This window comes from Cherax quadricarinatus, chromosome 81, assembly GCF_038502225.1.
Source record: "Cherax quadricarinatus isolate ZL_2023a chromosome 81, ASM3850222v1, whole genome shotgun sequence".
Taxonomy (NCBI): Eukaryota; Metazoa; Arthropoda; class Malacostraca; order Decapoda; family Parastacidae; genus Cherax; species Cherax quadricarinatus.
In genome coordinates, this window is record NC_091372.1 from 7,038,257 (window position 1) to 7,056,563 (window position 18,307).

Genomic DNA, 18,307 nt, shown 5'->3' on the forward strand with positions numbered 1-18,307 from the left:
GGGTGGAAGGGATTATCCCAGGAAGAGTTGGAGAGTGTGTGAAAGTTTTAAGTGGAAGGGGGGGCTTGAGCATCCAGCAGGCATATGAACATTTTCGTTCAGTTTGAGTGGAGAGAAGTGGTTTTAAGGATTTGACGTGTTGGTGCAAACAAGGTAGCACTTGTGAAATTATTCGGGGAAACCGGTTAGCCGGACTTGAGCCCTAGAGGTGAAAAGTATGATGCCTGCATTTTGTAGGATGGATAGGGATGTAGTTCAGAGGGTCTTTTAAATTGTGATGTTAGTTTAATATGTTTATTATGCACCCCATACCCATCCTGTGGGCGATAGTCAAAAGATTACAGAGGTACATAATTGGTCCAGGGACTGGACTCTAAAGTTTTGATAGCTGAGCAAGTTACAAAGGTAATGAACTAGATCTGGTCATAATCATGACCAAGTTACAAAGGTAATGAGCTCCAGGTAGAGCTGGTCACACTCATGAATAATTGCAAAGGTAATGAATCATAAACACATTAATCATGAGAATTTACAAAGGTAATGAGCTCCAGGTAGAGCTGGTCAAAATCATGACAAGTTTCAAAGGTAATGAATGATAAACACGTTATCACATGATTACAATCATAGACAAATTACAGAGTAATGAGCAGTTAACAAACATAGCAGGGAATTCATCCATTGCCCCAACAACAGATGTTGCTAGGTGCCTGTCTCTCCTCGGTAGACAGCCATTGCAAACAGCAGCAAGTTGCCCCGGGATCTGCTGCTTGCACGAGCACCATCGACCCTCCCCAAGAGGTCCAAGAAGCCAGTGACTCCGTTAGCAGCCCGATGGAGAGCTCCCCTAGGGACATGTCAGCGTCCTGGTGGACGCCAAGTTGATTGAAGATCCCAGGCCCTCGTGTGCACGGATGTTGAAGCTTGAGGAACTGAGTACACACTGCCTGTGGCACACCTGACAGCTGCCTCGCGGTCGAACTCCACGATGCTGTCCCTGTAGTGGAAGTTCCTGTGAGCCCGGCACTCCCTGCAGTGCCATCGCTGACATCGTGGGTTAGGGGAGAAGTACCCTCTACAGATGGGGTGGCACTGGGAGTTGGGTGGGTGAGGCAGGGGAGACACGCAGGGGTGGGGCGTTATGAGAGGGTCACTGTTAAATTGTGATGTCCGCATGCTTCTGACAAGACAGCTATTGAATTACAGTGGACCCCTGCCTTACGAACGCATCGCGTTACATTAAATCCGCCATATGAAGCATTTGAACGCAAAAATTTTGCCTCGCCTCACGATAAAAAAAAACTCGCCTTACATGATTTGTTCAGGATGCATCCCATGTGTGGCCTCAGCGCCAGTGTTTACAACCCTGCCAGTGCGGTCGCATCTACGCATACATTCGGTACATTTCACATTATCCCAGTGTTTTTAGTGCTTGTAACTGCAAAATAAGTCGCCATAGACCCCAAGAAAGCTTCTAGTGCCATCCCTGTGGTAAAAAGGGTGAGAATTAGTATGGAATTGAAAAAAGAGATTGAGGAAATGTGCAGAGTGGGTTGAACCGCAAACCTTTACGGATGAAAATCACCCTGACACAGCTACTGCAAGCCGTGTTGGCAACCTGTACAATGAGTGTTATGGCCCATTTTGGGAAAGTCTTAAAGGAATGGGAGGTACAGAGCTCTATGGACAGATTTGTTGTGTGACAGAGGTCCAGTGACTCTCAAGCTGGTCCTAGTGGCATTAAAAGAAGGGAAGTAACTCCATAAAAGGACTTGCTACCTCAAGTCCTAATGGAAGAGGATTCCCCTTCTAAACAATAACTTCCACTCTCTCCCCTCCTCCCATCCCATCAATCATCACCAGATCTTCAATAAAGGCAAGTGTCATGTAGTATTCTATTCTTAGTAGAGTAGTAATTGTGCATGTCTTCAGTTTGTGTGTATTAAAATTAATATTTCATGTGGTAATTTTTTTTTTTTTTCATACTTTAGGGTGTCAGGAACGGATTAATTTAATTTCCATTATTTCTTATAGGGAAAATTAATTTGGGTAATGATAATTTCGGCTTACGATGAGCTCTCAGGAACGGATTAATATCGTAAGGTGGGGGTCCACTGTAATTATTTTGAATGTCCCCTTTCTTTGGATCACACACTACTATGGTGGGAGACAGCTGGTATGGTAAATCGAGATAAGTAATGGGTGTATGTTAACCCTTAAACTGTCCAAGTGTAGATCTACGTCCACGTGCGGGGGGGAGGGCTCCGAACGTAGATCTACGTTTTTTTACATGCTTTCAATGGGGAAAATCAAGGTCGGAGCGCTACGCACATGAACATAGATCTACGTTTGGACAGTTTAAGGGTTAAGTGTTAAATAGATTATGGTTTGACTATCAGAAATAATAAATAAGTAGTAGATATAATCAGGAGATTAATATAAATAAGTACCGTCATTAACCTGAGATCTTGCGGTTTCAGCTTTCCGCCACCAGAGGTCCCTGAAGTGTGGGAAAAGTTTGGCATCCAGTGGCTGTATGACACTATAGCCGACCAGTGGGAGAAGTTGGTGAAGGGACCAGCACCCAGTAGCATACGTTTTGGTGGCTATTATTCAGTCTTGATTCGTCCTGGTCTTAGACTAATATCCATCAACACCAATTACTGTTACAGGTTTAACTGGTAAGTCAATGTAGTTGAGGTCATATACTACACTATATGTATTCTGTATAACTTTCATTGACATTTTAAAGCTGTATGTTGGAATCTAATCTCTTCATTAATGCATTTTTTCTCCAATTTTCTTCAGTGCTTCTGGATCATATTTAGAGCACATTCTATTGAAATTTGAATTTTTGTTTGACTTGCTCTGCATTCCACAGAACTAGTTAGAGTTCAGGACAAGTCTGAAAATTTAGTATAGCATGTTCCTTTTCAGATTTTTCTGCAACTTTATTTTCACTTACTAGGTTTCTGAAACACTTCTAGGCATCATTGTTAGTGTTAACTAAATAAATTGAGATCATGTTATAATAATTATGAAAAGTGCTCAACTGTGGCATATCGTTGTATACACAATTTTCAGTCTTGTAACTCTTGGTAGAGATAAAAAGTTTGACTTAAAAGTTTCTTCCTTTTTATTTCTTGCTGAGAGATGCAGCCTGATGCTGTTAATGTTGAATCCTAACCATAGCTTCTGGTGGTCTTATTGTTTTTGTATTTCAGACTATTTGATGTCTGAAGACTAATGTAATTGTTTAATTTTTGGGGGGTTTTCTGTACTTTCTGTAAATTGTATTATTGGTAGAATTATAGACTGTAAAGTAAAAGGACACAAATGCAACTAATGTGACATTTTACTGTGGCAACGTTTTGCTCTCCAGGAGCTTTATCAAGCTGTTACAAACAATTCATGGACACAAGGGCCTTAAATCAGCATTAATCACCATTTCTAGCACAATTAAACAAAACAAAGGCGGCTTCATTCCTGAGGTTTTAGCGAGAATTCTCCTGAAAACAATAAACACTGGCATCACAGTTTCTGCTGCTAATACTACACAAGCACATTACAGAGAAGGAACACTGAAACAGACCTTCTTGAATCCAACCACCAGTATTTGTGTAACCTATTTTTATGCTACCCAAGTAATAGCTTTTATAACTTTTTACTCGTATGCAAGTCGATTGTTCTACCATATTGTATTGCTACTAATACTACAACTAATTTTACTACTACTACTACAACCACTAGTATTACACCTCACTCTAAGCCTGTATATACCCTCTGTGTCCATGTATTGTTTGTAACTGCTTGATGAAGTTCCTGGAGAGCAAAACATTGCCACAATAAAATGTCAAATTAGTTGCATTTGTGTCCTTTCTGTAAATTGCTTAGCCTGATACACCTATGCATGTGTGCTGTATAGTATACTAAGTATATATGTATAGAAGTGTGTGTATGTGTTTACTTCCCTATATGTGGTTGTTGTGAATAAGAAATTTTTTAAAGAACTTCAGAATGTGGCCTGTTACCATTTATTTCTTATGCAACAAGATTTTTGGATCCGAGTTATTTAAAGGTATTTTAGAGTCTAGGGGAAATAATTTCAACTGGGAAACTCCATAGAATAATATTCAAATTTATTAAAGTATTTAAATACAATACTTTATCTTCTCTTTGTAGTTAATGTAACTTAATACTGTGTACAATAAATTTACCATATACATTTAGTTCAAAATCATGGAAATGTCACATTAATAAGGAAGTTTAATTATTCTTCCTGTAATTAAGACTTCAATAACATTTACGTCTTTGTCTTAACAAGACTGTAAACTCAAAATACAAAAGGTACAAGATTTAACAAGACCTTTGAATCTGGCCGTAAAGTATCTCTATGGATTACTGAACTGACCAAGAATATAAATATCAAAAGAATTTTTCAGAGCAATTAGGAACAAACTGAGTCAGCTCTAGAGTCCAATTCTCAAAACCATTCAAACTGTACACCGTAAGAGCCAATATACGATCAGTTGTCAGGGCTAGAGCAGGGAGCGGACTGACTACTTGCCAGTCTGTTGACGCGTCGTCAGTTTGGATCAGCTGACCCAAACGTCAGCCAGCCGGACATAAACAATTGAACAATTCACCGGATGGTTCCGAGACTTAAACTCTTTATACACAAGAAATCCTACCTAACAATAATAATAAAATATAATAGTGATAATAACAAAATAGTGATAATAACAATAATAGTGATAATACCATGGTATTTTTCATATATTAACAGATAATAATATAACGCCGAAAGTCTCTATTTTAGCTATAAACTGGGACTTTCGCGCTATAATATTAAGTGATGAACATACAGTGGACCCCCGGTTAACGAACTTTTTTCATTCCAGTAGTATGTTCAGGTGCCAGTACTGACTGAATTTTTTCCCATAAGGAATATTGTGAAGTAGATTAGTCCATTTCAGACCCCCAACCATACACGTACAAACGCACTTACATAAATACACTTACATAATTGGTCGCATTTGGAGGTGATCGTTAAGCGGGGGTCCACTGTATTCTCTTACAATAGTTAAATAACACAGGATGACCAATTTCGAAGATATAACACCCCCCCCCCTGTACGACAATAGGTCGCAGTAGGGAGTTTGCAAGCGTCCTCGGTAATATCTCTTTTATAGTAAGCGTCCTCTTGGTAAATAAGGTATGTAGGACGACGGGAGAATGGAGAAGAAAGAACTCGATCAGCATGATTATTGGCCAGAGGATGAGCTTTTGGAACAATGGCTGGAAGAACTATCTGGAGTGGCTTCCATCACAATTCGAGAATAGGAGTCTCAGACATGACTGTCAGGGTCATCCATGTGGACTTAATACTTCGTCCCATCAACGAAACGGCTTTCATAGTCATACTGTCAATATAAAAGAAAATCATTAACAAAAATATATAATATATATATAAATTAGGCTCTAAGAGTACTCATTTCTTAACTTTACATTTTAAGGTATACATTTTTTTTTTTCAGGGGCGAGAAAGGGCATCAGCAATTATGTTAAGGGATCCACTCAAGTGTTGAATACTAATCAGATAAGGTTGGATTCTCAGAACCCACCTGAGGATCCGGGTGTTCTTTGATTTCATAGAATTAATATAAATTAAAGGGTTGTGATCAGAAAATACCGTAATTTTATGGGGGGAGGTTCCCAGATAGATGTCAAAATGTTCCAAAGATATTACTAGGGCAAGAGCTTCTTTCTCTACAGTGGCGTAATTCTTTTGGTGACGTTTCAACTTTGAAGAAAAATAAGATATAGGATGCAAAATATCAGTAGAGGGGGATTTCTGAAGTAACACCGCCCCCACAGCAAAACCGCTGGCATCAATGTGTAAATAGAAGGGTTGATTAAAGTCAGGACTTTTCAATATGGGTGACGAAGAAAGCAACCGCTTCAACCGATTAAAAGCTATCTCACAATCTTTCGTCCAGCAAAACTTCATCTTACTACTGGTTAACTCAGTAAGAGGAGATGCAACCTGAGAAAAATTAGGACAGAAACGTTGATAATAACCAGTCATTCCAAGGAACATCTGTATAGACTTTCTATCTTGAGGGATAGAAAACTCGGCAATGGCTCTAACTTTTACATCAACAGGACGTACCTCGCCTTGACCTATACAAAAACCGAGGTATTTAATCTTGGCTTGTCCAAACTGACACTTGGCTAAATTTATGGTGAAGTTGTACTTTTCTAACTTCTTAAATAAGGTTTCCAGGCGAATTAAATGTTGCTCCCACTCATTGCTATATATAACAAGATCATCTAGATATGCATCCACTCCTTCTAAATCATTGGTCAGCAGGTTCATCAGGCGCTGAAAGGTAGAGGCCGCGTTACACAACCCGAAGGGCATAACACGATAATTGAATAATCCGCCTTGTATAGTAAATGCGGATATTTCTTGGGCTCGCTGGGTAAGCGGCACTTGGTAATAGCTCCTTAATAAATCCAGGCGGGTGACATAGGCGGCTCCTGATACTGTCTATTAGATCATCAATACGGGGTAGTGGGAAACCATCTGGTACCGTGAGAGCATTAACCTTACGATAATCGGTGCACATTCTAGAAGTTCCATCAGGCTTGGGAACTAATATACAGGGCGAGGCCCACGGACTTTTACTCCGTTCTGTGAGTCCATGGGACAACAAAAATTCTACTTCTTTGTTTAATGTTTCTTGTTTGAGTGGACTTGCCCTATAAGGTGACTGTTTGCAAGGCTTTGCTCCTTGTACATCTATGTCGTGAATTCCCAATGTACAACACCTAGGGACGTCATCGAATAAAACCTCACAACGTAATATCAAGTCTTTTGATATCTCTTGCTTTCTTCAAATCAAGGTCCATAAGAAAGGTATCAAGAGATTGCAATGTCTCTGAATTTTTTAAATGTACTTCTATCGCTTTAGAGATGCTGGGCAGACTTACATTTTCAGTTTCAGCTAAAGGAAGAACTGTCGTAACTGGTACGATACTAGGGTGGTAAGCCTTAAGTTGGTTTATGTGATAAGTACGTTTTGCTTTTCTCTTTCCTGGAGTTTGTAGTACATAATTAACCTCATTGAGCCGCTCAATCACTTCCAAAGAACCTTCGTATCTAGGTTGCAGAGCGTGTCCAGGTAAGAATTTCTGTGCCATCACACTGTCACCTGGTTTGAAGAAACGAGAGCATGTGTGTTTGTCATAACAATGCTTCATCTTGGATTGGGCCTTAGCTAAGTTTTTTGAGGCTAATTCCCTCAGTTGTGACGAATGCTTTTGCATTAGAGTTGGAGTTGTTTTAAACGAGGGTTCTGATTTTCCGGTCCATGAATCTTTTAGTACGGTGAGGGAGCCGCGTACTTGGTGTCCGTAAATTAATTCAAATGGACTAAACCCAGTGCTTTCTTGTTCACTTTCCCTTAAGGCGAACAAGAGGAATGGTATTCTTTTGTCCCAATCTCTGGAAAACTGCTCGCAGTACGCTCTCATCATTGATTTTAATGTTTGATGAAATTGTTCGAGGGCTCCTTGCGACTGAGGGTGATAAGCAACAGAAAATACGGACTTAATTCCGAGGCGAGATAAGGCATCACGAAACATCTTAGAGGTAAAATTTGAACCTTGATCGGATTGAATTATTCGGGGAATCCCCACTTGTGAGAAAAATTTTTGCAAAGCTCGAACAATGATGCGAGAATTAATTTTTCTCAAAGGGATAGCCTCTGGATATCGAGTAACGACATCCATAATTGTAAACAGATATTGATTCCCTTGTTTAGTCCTGGGTAACGGACCAACACAATCTATTATCAGGCGTGAGAAGGGCTCACCACTGACGGGAATCAGAATGAGGGGAACTGGTGGAGGTGTGTGCGAAGGTTTGCCAGTCACTTGGCAGACTTGACAACCTTTTAGATAGCTTTCCACAGTCTCCTTCATTCTGGGCCAATGAAAATGCTTGGCTATTTTCCCCAGCGTTTTCTTTACTCCCAAATGTCCTCCCATGGGACTATGGTGGGCGAAACTAATAGCCAATTCTCTAAAGGTGCTAGGTAGCACTACTAGATGTTTGCTGGTAGACAGATGATCATCGGAAGACAAAAGAGACTTTTATATTCTCATTAATATACCATTAGCAAGATAGTAACAATTGTCCAGGTCTTGGGCGTCGTCTTCTGTAATAGCTATCTCTCGTAATTTCTCTGGGGATGGATCAAGGAACTGATCCCTTATTAAATCTTCTTTTGATAGCATTTTAATATCAGAATCTTGAAAAGGGCTGATCATAGAATATTTCAGATTTGAAGATCCGGGTTGTAAGGATCGGCTGAACAATAAATCGAGACCTAAATCTTCGCCTTCGGATTTTGAGGCGCTCTAGACATTGCTTTGGTTATAACATTGAGAGGAAATAAGGTAGGAGCCTCTTTTCGAGCTTCTATGGCATAGTTAATGTCAGTAGAATTATCAATAACTAGAGGCTCTCGGCTTATACCCGGATAGTCTAAATCATTGCCTATGAGTAAGTCAACGCCCTGAATAGGAAAAGTTTCACTGGGTATACCTACCGACACAAAGCCAGTATAGGTTGGTGTTTGGATGTATATCCTGTGAAGAGGCACTCTGATAATGGCGCCTCCATAGGCTTCTAATAAGACATCTAGCTTTGTGCGAGTCATATCACTTACGGGAAGTATGTCCTGCTTCAACAATGTTAAATAACTTCCAGTATCACGGAAGGAATTAATTTCAACTAATTGAGTCTCGTCTATTCCAACTTTCACTTTAGCAAAGTAGGGACTCATAGCTGAGTGAATATCTTTTTCTGAAACAGCTCTAGTATTGAGTCATCTAGAATGACTACTGATTCGTTCTTGTGAACCTTGTTCGGTACTAGGGCTCAGTTTCTTTTGAGTTGTCGATGAAGATATTACCTGAGTTGGGAAACGAAGTCGCTCGTTCCTGGTATCCCTCTCTAGCCAATAAGTGTTTCCTTAAATGCCCTTTCTTATTACAATAAGTGCAGTTCAACTCACTGTTATGCCTTAGTGGTTTTGAACTTTTCCTAGAGTTAGATCTAAATTAATGGGCGTGGAGGCTTCATAGGAGGTCGGACAAGGATTCTGTATGCGACGCATCTCTGTAAAATTGGATCGTCCTTTCTTAGGGGCATATTTAGTCACTGTTTCCTTACTTTTTGTTTCGCCAATCAATTGTTGAGATATTTCATAATTATCGGCGAGCGAGGCTGTTTCTAGTATATTTACTATGGGGCAACTAATCAAATACCTATGCAAGTCTTCTGGTAAATTATTATAGAAATCCTCATGCAGGATCAATTGGGAAAGACTTTCCATAGATTTACAGTTAGAAGCTCTACACCATCTCTCAAAAAGCTATTTTCTTTTCACGTGCAAAATCTACATACGACTGAGTTGGCTGGCGTTTTAATGCTCTAAAGGTTTTTTGATAACTTACTGGGAGGAGATCATAAGCCTCTAGGATAGCCTTCTTAACAGAATCATAATCCACATATTTCTCAAAAGGTAACGTAGCCGTACAACTTTGAGCTTTACCAGACAACGAAGTATGTACATAAGGTTGCCCAGTGTTGTCGGGGCCAGCGCATAGCACGTGCTTGATTCTCAAAGACTTCAAAATAAGTATCTAAATCTCCGTCATTAAACCTTGGAACCATAGATGAAGCTTTTTGTATGCTGAAAGAATCATTTGAGGATTCAGTACATCTTTCACTCACATTACCTTGTTGTTGTTGTCTTATACAGTGGAGCATTTCCCTTTGAAAGTCTTCTTCATTTAATTTACACTGAGCCTCAATTTGAGCAGTCTGTAAAATAAATAGTCTCTCTAATTTCTCAAACTGACTGAGAAATATGCCCCGATGGTATCGAGAATGAGGGAATTGAACTGGCGGTATGTGGATATTCCTTTGGACGTGCACCTTGGTGAGGGGCAGGCTGACCATTAATAGGAATTCCTTCAGTAACGGGCGAATGCCGAACAGCGGCTGCACCCTGCAGTACTTCATCTACTTTCCTAGAGGCCAAAGTGGGACCTAATCTATCTGATTCAATTTCAAGATCAACTCTTTGAAATTTTTCTTCTAATAATTCGAATCTCAACTAGTAGCTTCCTTGAGAAACTAAACTTTCAGAGTCAGAATCTCCTGCTACATGATGGTTAGAGGCCCCTGGAAACAATTTGTTTCTAATTATTGCCCTTACGGTATTGGCTGTGTAATATCTATCGTATGGTACTCCCAACTTACGGGCTATCTGCCAGCACGTTTGAAGTTTCAAGGAGTCCAGCTTCGACAATGTTAAATCTTCAAATACTGTAACTCTTTAATGTGATCTTCCATGATCAATATTTTGAAATTAACTAAAGATAAATTCCCAGTATATGACTTCTTTTTGATCAATGTCTTAGAACAACAGAGCTCCCGGACGGGTAACCCATTTGTTGCGAATAAGAAATTTTTTAAAGAACTTCAGAATGTGGCCTGTTACCATTTATTTCTTAGGCAACAAAATTTTTGGATCCGAGTTATTTAAAGGTATTTTAGAGTCTAGGGGAAATAATTTCAACTGGGAAACTCCATAGAATAATATTCAGATTTATTAAAGTATTTAAATACAATACTTTATCTTCTCTTTGTAGTTAATGTAACTTAATACTTTGTACAATAAATTTACCATATACATTTAGTTCAAAATCATGGAAATGTCACATTAATAAGGAAGTTTAATTATTCTTCCTGTAATTAAGACTTCAATAACATTTATGTCTTTGTCTTAAGACTGTAAACTCAAAATACAAAAGGTACAAGATTTAACAAGACCTTTGAATCTGGCCGTAAAGTATCTCTATGGATTACTGAACTGACCAAGAATATAAATATAAAAAAAAAATCTTTCAGAGCAATTAGGAACAAACTGAGTCAGCTCTAGAGTCCAATTCTCAAAACCATTCAAACTGTACACCGTAAGAGCCAATATACGATCAGTTGTCAGGGCTAGAGCAGGGAGTGGACTGACTACTTGCCAGTCTGTTGACGCGTCGTCAGGTTGGATCAGCTGACACAAACGTCAGCCAGCCGGACATAAACAATTGAACAATTCACCGGATAGTTCTGAGACTTAAACTCTCTTTACACAAGAAATCCTACCTAACAATAATAATAAAATAATAGTGATAATAACAAAATAGCAATAATACCATGGTATTTTTCATATATTAACAGATAATAATATAACGCCGAAAGTCTCTATTGTAGCTATAAACGGGGACTTTCGCGCTATAATATCAAGTGATGAACATATTCTCTTACAATAGTTAAATAACACAGGATGACCAATTTCGAAGATATAACAGTGGTTGCAAGGGTCAAATTCTGGCTTTTGGCCCCACCTCTTCAATGGTCACTGCTATGTTCACTCTCTTCTGGCTTAAAGAGCCTTGTCATGCCTCTTCTTAAAGCTGTGTATGGATCCTGTTTCTACCATTTCATTCTCTAGGTTATTCCACTTTCTGACTACTCTAAGGCTGAAGAAATACTTCCTAACATCCCTGTTACTCATCAACTTCCAGCTGTGTCCCTTATGTTCTCATTTTCCATCTCAGACAATCTGCCCTTATTCACCCTGTCAATTCCTCTCAGCATTTTGTATGTTATTGTATCATATATGTTATTGAGTGTGTTGTGTAATTATTTTTTTTGTCATATTTATAGTGAATTTAGAAATATTAAGTCAAGGTTGCTTCATTTAGCTGCACTGTACCAACATTCCCTGTGACCTTGGGTGGACAGAAACTTGGGCCAGGGTCCTCTTTTTGCCTTGCAATTTTTTAGGTGAATTTTAAATTACAATTGTCCAGGCTTTAATATAAAATAACTATTTTTATGTATTTTAGTTTTCTTTCAACAAACCAGCTGTATCCCACCGAGGAAGGGCGGCCCAAAAAGAAAAAAAACGTTTCTCTTTTTAAATTTAGTAATTTATGCAGGAGAAGGGGTTACTGCCCCTTGCTCCCGGCATTTTAGTCACCTCTTACAACACGCATGGCTTACGGAGGAAGAATTCTGTTCCACTTCCCCATGGAGATAAGAGGAAATAAACAAGAACTAGAAAGAAAATAGAAGAAAACCCAGAGGGGTGTGTATATATATGCTACATGTATGTGTAGTGTGACCTAAGTGTAAGTAGAAGTAGCAAGACGTACCTGAAATCTTACATGTTGAGACAGAAAAAAGACACCAGCAATCCTACCATGTAAAACAATTACAAGTTTCCGTTTTACACTCGCTTGTCAGGACGTTAGTACCTCCCTGGGCGGCTGCTGTCTACCAACCTGCTACCTACATTTATTAGTTATAAAATTAATTGTATTTCCAGTACGTTTTTCATACAAAAACATCAATCTACTAGTCATTAATTAAATCTTGAATAAATATCTTGGCTGATAAATTAGTTATCCTCCAGTTTTATTTTACCTTCTCCAGTTTTATCAAAACATTTCATGAAGCTACAAAATATTGTACTTGGATATGATGAAGATTCCAGAGACAAATGTCTATTATAGTGTACACCAAGTTTTTTAATACCTACTATTAAAGCAGCATATGCAGTATTCTTGATTTTAAGTGTACAGGTGTGTTTGGTTTATTAGCTTAATTATTCATCCCATAGTGTGAACTGCTACCTAAATGACCTATTTGCAGTTGATACATTTTAAACATAGGATTCTGAGTCCCACCTTCATTGCAGACTTGCTTTTTACTTGAACTAACCTATTGCACCAATAGTGACACCCATTTGTACTTCTAACCCTCCAGTCTTCTATCCCCCTAAGGAATGCACCCTTTTCCAAATGCAATTCTGTATATCCCCTCCCCACAGGTTTAGTGCTCTATTTTGAATATTGTAATTTGGACCTAACAAACTATTGGTACAGGTGGCTGTTATACAAGTCTGTGGACCCAGGGCTGGTGCTACGCTGGCTGGTGTCGGAACTTCACGATGCAGAGAAGAGAGGCGAATTGGTGCATATCATTGGTCACGTACCACCATACTATACTGACTGCTATTCCCAGTGGGCACACCAGTTCTCCAGAATAGTCACTAGGTATTATATTTAATAAAGCACTAAATTCATAATGTCATTCAGTGACAGGTTTCAAAAAAGTTTTTGATGTAGAATAACTCTTTGGAGGGATATGTTGTGTATCTTTATACGTACAGTGGACCCCCGGTTAACAATATTTTTTCACTCCAGAAGTATGTTCAGGTGCCAGTACTGACCGAATTTGTTCCCATAAGGAATATTGTGAAGTAGATTAGTCCATTTCAGACCCCCAAACATACACGTACAAACGCACTTACATAAATACACTTACATAATTGGTCGCATTCGGAGGTGATCGTTATGCGGGGGTCCACTGTATATGCTTCTAAACTGTTGTATTCTGAGCACCTCTGCAAAAACAGTGATAGTGTGTGGGTGTGGTGAAAGTGTTGAATGATGATGAAAGTATTTTCTTTTTGGGGATTTTCTTTCTTTTTTGGGTCACCCTGCCTCGGTGGGAGACGGTTGACTTGTTGGGGGGGGGGGGGGGGACTCTTCAAACTCAAGTGTGTGAATTGCAATTCTAGTCTCCCTTCCCCTTCCTCCTATCTCCTAGGATGTCTCCTACAACAGTTGTGCAACACATGGGTATACAAACAGGCCCTGCATTACAGCACTGTTTTCTCATTTTTCATTTATTCAGACTTCCTACAATAAATATATTCACCACTCTATAAGCTAAGGTTGAAAATATTTTAAGTAATGTGTGTACTGTATATGCATTTTTCAGGCCTAGCTAGATTGATCACCTAATATGATAGTGTAAACATGTTATCAGGCTTTTATATGCATTTGAAAGTGAAAAAAAGGCCGATTCATTTTACATTAATTTGTTCTTGTATTCTTCTGTTAGGTGAACATAGGAAGCAGGTGTAAGGAACCTTGCCTACAAGTCTCATTGCCAAGTATGCAATCCACAGCAGTCTACAAACAATTAGACATCTTTATTATGCACCCCATATCCATTCTGTGGTGAATAGAATAATAAAGAATAAAGATTTCATTTCTTTGTAAAGGTTACAATGTGTAATTACAATTTTGGTTTGCTAAGTACAAAGAAAGCCACTATCATGCTAGGGCATTTCGGGCAGACTAATCCTAATACATAATCGGAGGATTGCAGAGGCACATAAATTTATTTATTTATTTATTTATTTATTTAAAAATTTGAGCACACATACAGAGGTACAAAAAAATACAGATAAGAGCAGCATGCCAAAGCCACTTATACTATGCATAGCATTACGGGCTGGCTTAAAATTAACTTAAGATGAACTAAGCAATGATGACATCAGTGATAAAACTTTAATGTAAACAGATAACTATAAAGCACAAGTGAGTATTACAAAGACAGGTCATATGGTTGTATGCATTGTTGTACATTCAGTAGAATGGAGTATTCTGTTAGGTAGTGTATTTAAAAAATAATAAAGTTAGATTGGGTTTTAGGTTTAACATTTATGTGATATAATTGTGAGAAACATTTAAGATATACAATTTATAAGGTTCAGTTATTCAGTATTTATTTGGTTTTGGGTGAGTAAGTGATCTTTGAGAAGAGACTTGAATTTATAAACAGGTAGTGTTTCTTTTATATTTACAGGTAATGAGTTCCAGATTTTAGGGCCTTTTATGTGCATTGAGTTTTTGCATAGTGTGAGATGGACACGAGGAACATCAAAGAGTGATCTGTGCCTTGTGTTATGGTCATGTGTTCTGTTGAGGTTGGCAAGGAGATGTTTGAGGGGAGGGTTAATATCAGAGTTAAGTGTTCTATGTATGTAATAGGTGCAGTAATAAGTATGAATGTTTTGTATGGTGAGTAGGTTTAGTGTATTGAATATTGGTGGAGTGTGCTGCCTATAGTGAGAATTTATCATTCTAACTGCAGCCTTTTGTTGGGTAATTAGTGGTCTGAGATGGTTACTTGTTGTTGAGCCCCATGCACAAATTCCATAGGTGAGATAGGGGTAAATAAGAGAGTGATATAGGGCCAGGAGGGCTGACTGTGGAGCATAGTACCGTATCTTCGATAGTATGCCTACAGTCTTGGAAATTTTCTTAGAAATTTGTTGTATATGTGTATGAAATTTGAGTCTATTATCAAGGTGGATTCCTAAGAATTTTCCCTCTGTTAGCTTTGTGATAGGTGATCCGTTTATCATTATGTTAAGAGGGACATCTGTAGCTCTGTTACCAAACTGAATGAAGTAGGTTTTGTCAATGTTTAGTGTAAGTTTGTTAGTCCTCATCCAGGTAGATATTTTCTGTAATTCGGTATTTACAGTATTGGCTAGCGTGACTGGGCTCGGGTGGGAGAAGACGTATGTAGTGTCATCTGCAAATAGTGTGGGTTTGAGTAATTGCGAAGCATTTGGTAGGTCATTTATGTATAGGAGAAAGAGAAGAGGGCCAAGGACACTTCCCTGTGGGACACCAACTGTAATTGGTTGTGCAGAAGAGTTTGCCCCATTTGCATACACATATTGGCTTCTGTTGCTGAGGTATGACTTGAGGTAGTTGAGGGAGTGCCCTCTTATACCATAGTGTGACAATTTTACGTGGAGCAAGTCATGGTTAACTGTATCAAAAGCTTTACATAAGTCAATGAAGATCCCCAGTGGGACTTCTTTTTTCTCTATTGCAGTGTATATATGTTCTAGCATGTGTATAATAGCATCATTAGTATTTTTATTTGGCCTGAATCCAAATTGGCAGGGGTTGAGTATGTTTTGGGAGATAAGGTAGGAGTAGATTCGTTTATGAATTAATTTTTCGAAGATTTTTGAGAGAGGGTGTAAGTTGGATATTGGCCTATAGTTATTCAACTCTGTTTGGTCTCCTCCTTTGTGGATCGGGGTGACCCTTGCTATTTTGAGTACTGTAGGGAAGGTGGAGGATTCAATGGATTTGTTAAAGAGTGTTGCAATGATTGGTGATAGCACTTGTGACTTGTGACACTTTTTTGTATATAAAGGGTGGTAAGGTATTTAAATCTCCTGCCTTGTTTTTTAGCGTGTTGATAATAAGGGAGACTTCGTATGGGTTAGTCGGAGCTAGGAACAGTGTGTTCGGGTAGTTGCCAGTGAGGTAGTCATTTGGTGGGGTATCTGAGCTTGGGATTTTATTGGCAAGGTTTTGTCCTATAGTGGAGAAGAAGTCATTGAGTCTGTTTGCTGTTTCTGTTGGTGGGAGTTGGGGTTCATCTGATTTTGCTAATTTTATTTCGCTATTTCGTGATATCTTTTTTGTTCCTAGAATTTCTGATAGGGTTTTCCAGGTCTTTTTTATATCACCTCGTAAGTTGGATAATCTGTTCTCATAATACAATTTTTTTGCCCTTCTTATCAGGCTGGTTAGGATTGACGAGTAACGTTTTGTTTGGTCTCTGGTTATGTGACCCATTCTGTACTGTTTTTCATATTGGTGTTTTGTATTTATGGATTTGAGAATGCTGGGTGTTAACCAGGGACTGTTCAGTCTCTTAGCTGTCATCTGTTTAGTTTTTTTAGGGCAGTGCTTGTTATAGAGGTATTGGGTCTTTTTTAGAAAATTATTAATACATTCGTCAATATCTGTATAGATTTCTAGCTCAGTGTGCCAGTCAATGTTTGCTACTGCTGTTGTGAAGTTATTAATGGCTGCCTCATTGTGAAGTCTGAAGGTGACTTTAGTAGTGTCTTGGGGTAATTTACCAAGAGTTGTTATGAGAAAAGTAGGGTAGTGGTCTGTGGTATTATCTGTAATTATGCCTGATTTTAAAGGGGATATGGTGTTGGTCCAGATGTGGTCAAGTAGGGAAACACTAGTCTCTGTAACTCTTGTAGGTTTTGTTACTGTTGGTAGCAACATACAGTTACTCATTGTGTTTGTGAATTCAGTAACGTGTGGGTCCTGGTCTTGCAGGAGATTTATATTGAAGTCACCTGAGAGTAGTAAGTGATCTTTGTTCATGCGTGCATCAGTTATCATACTTCCTAGGTTTTGACTAAATTGGCTAATGTTTGACTGTGGAACTCTGTAAATGTTTATCAATGTGAGAGGTTTTTGTAGGTATTTGGATTTGAATTTGGCTATTATATATTCCCCATGTTCATCCCTTGTGCAAGTATTAGTGATACATTCTAGTTGGTCTGAGTAGTATATGGCTGTGCCACCCCCTTGTTGGTCTGGCCTACAGTTGTGTATGGCTGTGTAACCAGGAATGGCATAGACATCTGTACTATCAGGCTTTAGCCAGGTTTCAGTTAGTGTAATGATGGACATATTGGCATGTAAGGAATTTAGTAATGCTATGAGGTCATCGTAATGCTTGCTTAAAGATCTGATATTGTAGTTAAAGATAGTTATGTTGTTGTTGGCACTGAGAAGTGCCTTTGATTGTTCTGCAGTGTAGTAATTACAGTAACTGTTTGATTCATTTAAGTCATTAAATAAGAGGTTGGTATCAGGATCAATGCTTGTAATCATAAGATTTGTAGTGAATCTATAGTTAGAATTAAGTATAAAACAAAGTAAATAGTCTTAAGCTAAAAAAATAGCACCTGAATTATTTAACAAATGTAAAATAATGAGCTAAGGTAGTTTTTTTTTTTTTTTTTTTTTTTTTAAGCTAAAATAAAGGAGACAATATAAAAGGGACTAATACAAATAAAGTGATAATCAAATAATGGAGCTTGGGAATATGATAGTAGGTAGTACTATAAAGGTAATTCTTTAAAGTTAGAATTATAGTATAAAATAATAATATAAAAGGGACTAATGTAAGTTGTGGTGAACAATAAAGTGGTAATCAAATAAATGAGCTTTGGAATATAATGGCAAAATTGTGAACTTATTCTACTTTAGCACCTGAGAATAGCACCTTGATTATTTTAACAATTGTGAATGTATAAACTAGGGTAGTTATATAAAGCTAAAATAAAGGAGAAAATATATAAGGGACTAAAATTAAGTAATGGTAAACAAAGTTAAATGGACAGGTGGTCACTATGAAATAATATTGGTTTAGGAGTAAGATCTGATTTGTAATATTAAATAAATTGAGCAGTTTATTGTACAATAAAAGTAAAAAAAATGAGGTAGTTGGTACTAGCTAGCAAAAGATAGTTTT

General features: G+C 38.2%; 1 protein-coding gene across 1 annotated transcript in view; it reads left to right on the forward strand.

Moving 5' to 3' along the window:
• Window positions 1-2,474: 2,474 nt before the first annotated feature.
• LOC128699779 (sphingomyelin phosphodiesterase) overlaps window positions 2,475-18,307 on the forward strand; it is a gene marked incomplete at its 5' end in the record, with an annotated part of 31,649 nt that continues 15,816 nt past the window's right edge. The window contains 2 exon segments of the mRNA XM_070102305.1: window positions 2,475-2,678; window positions 13,024-13,194. Coding sequence (XP_069958406.1) covers window positions 2,475-2,678; window positions 13,024-13,194 — 375 coding nt within the window.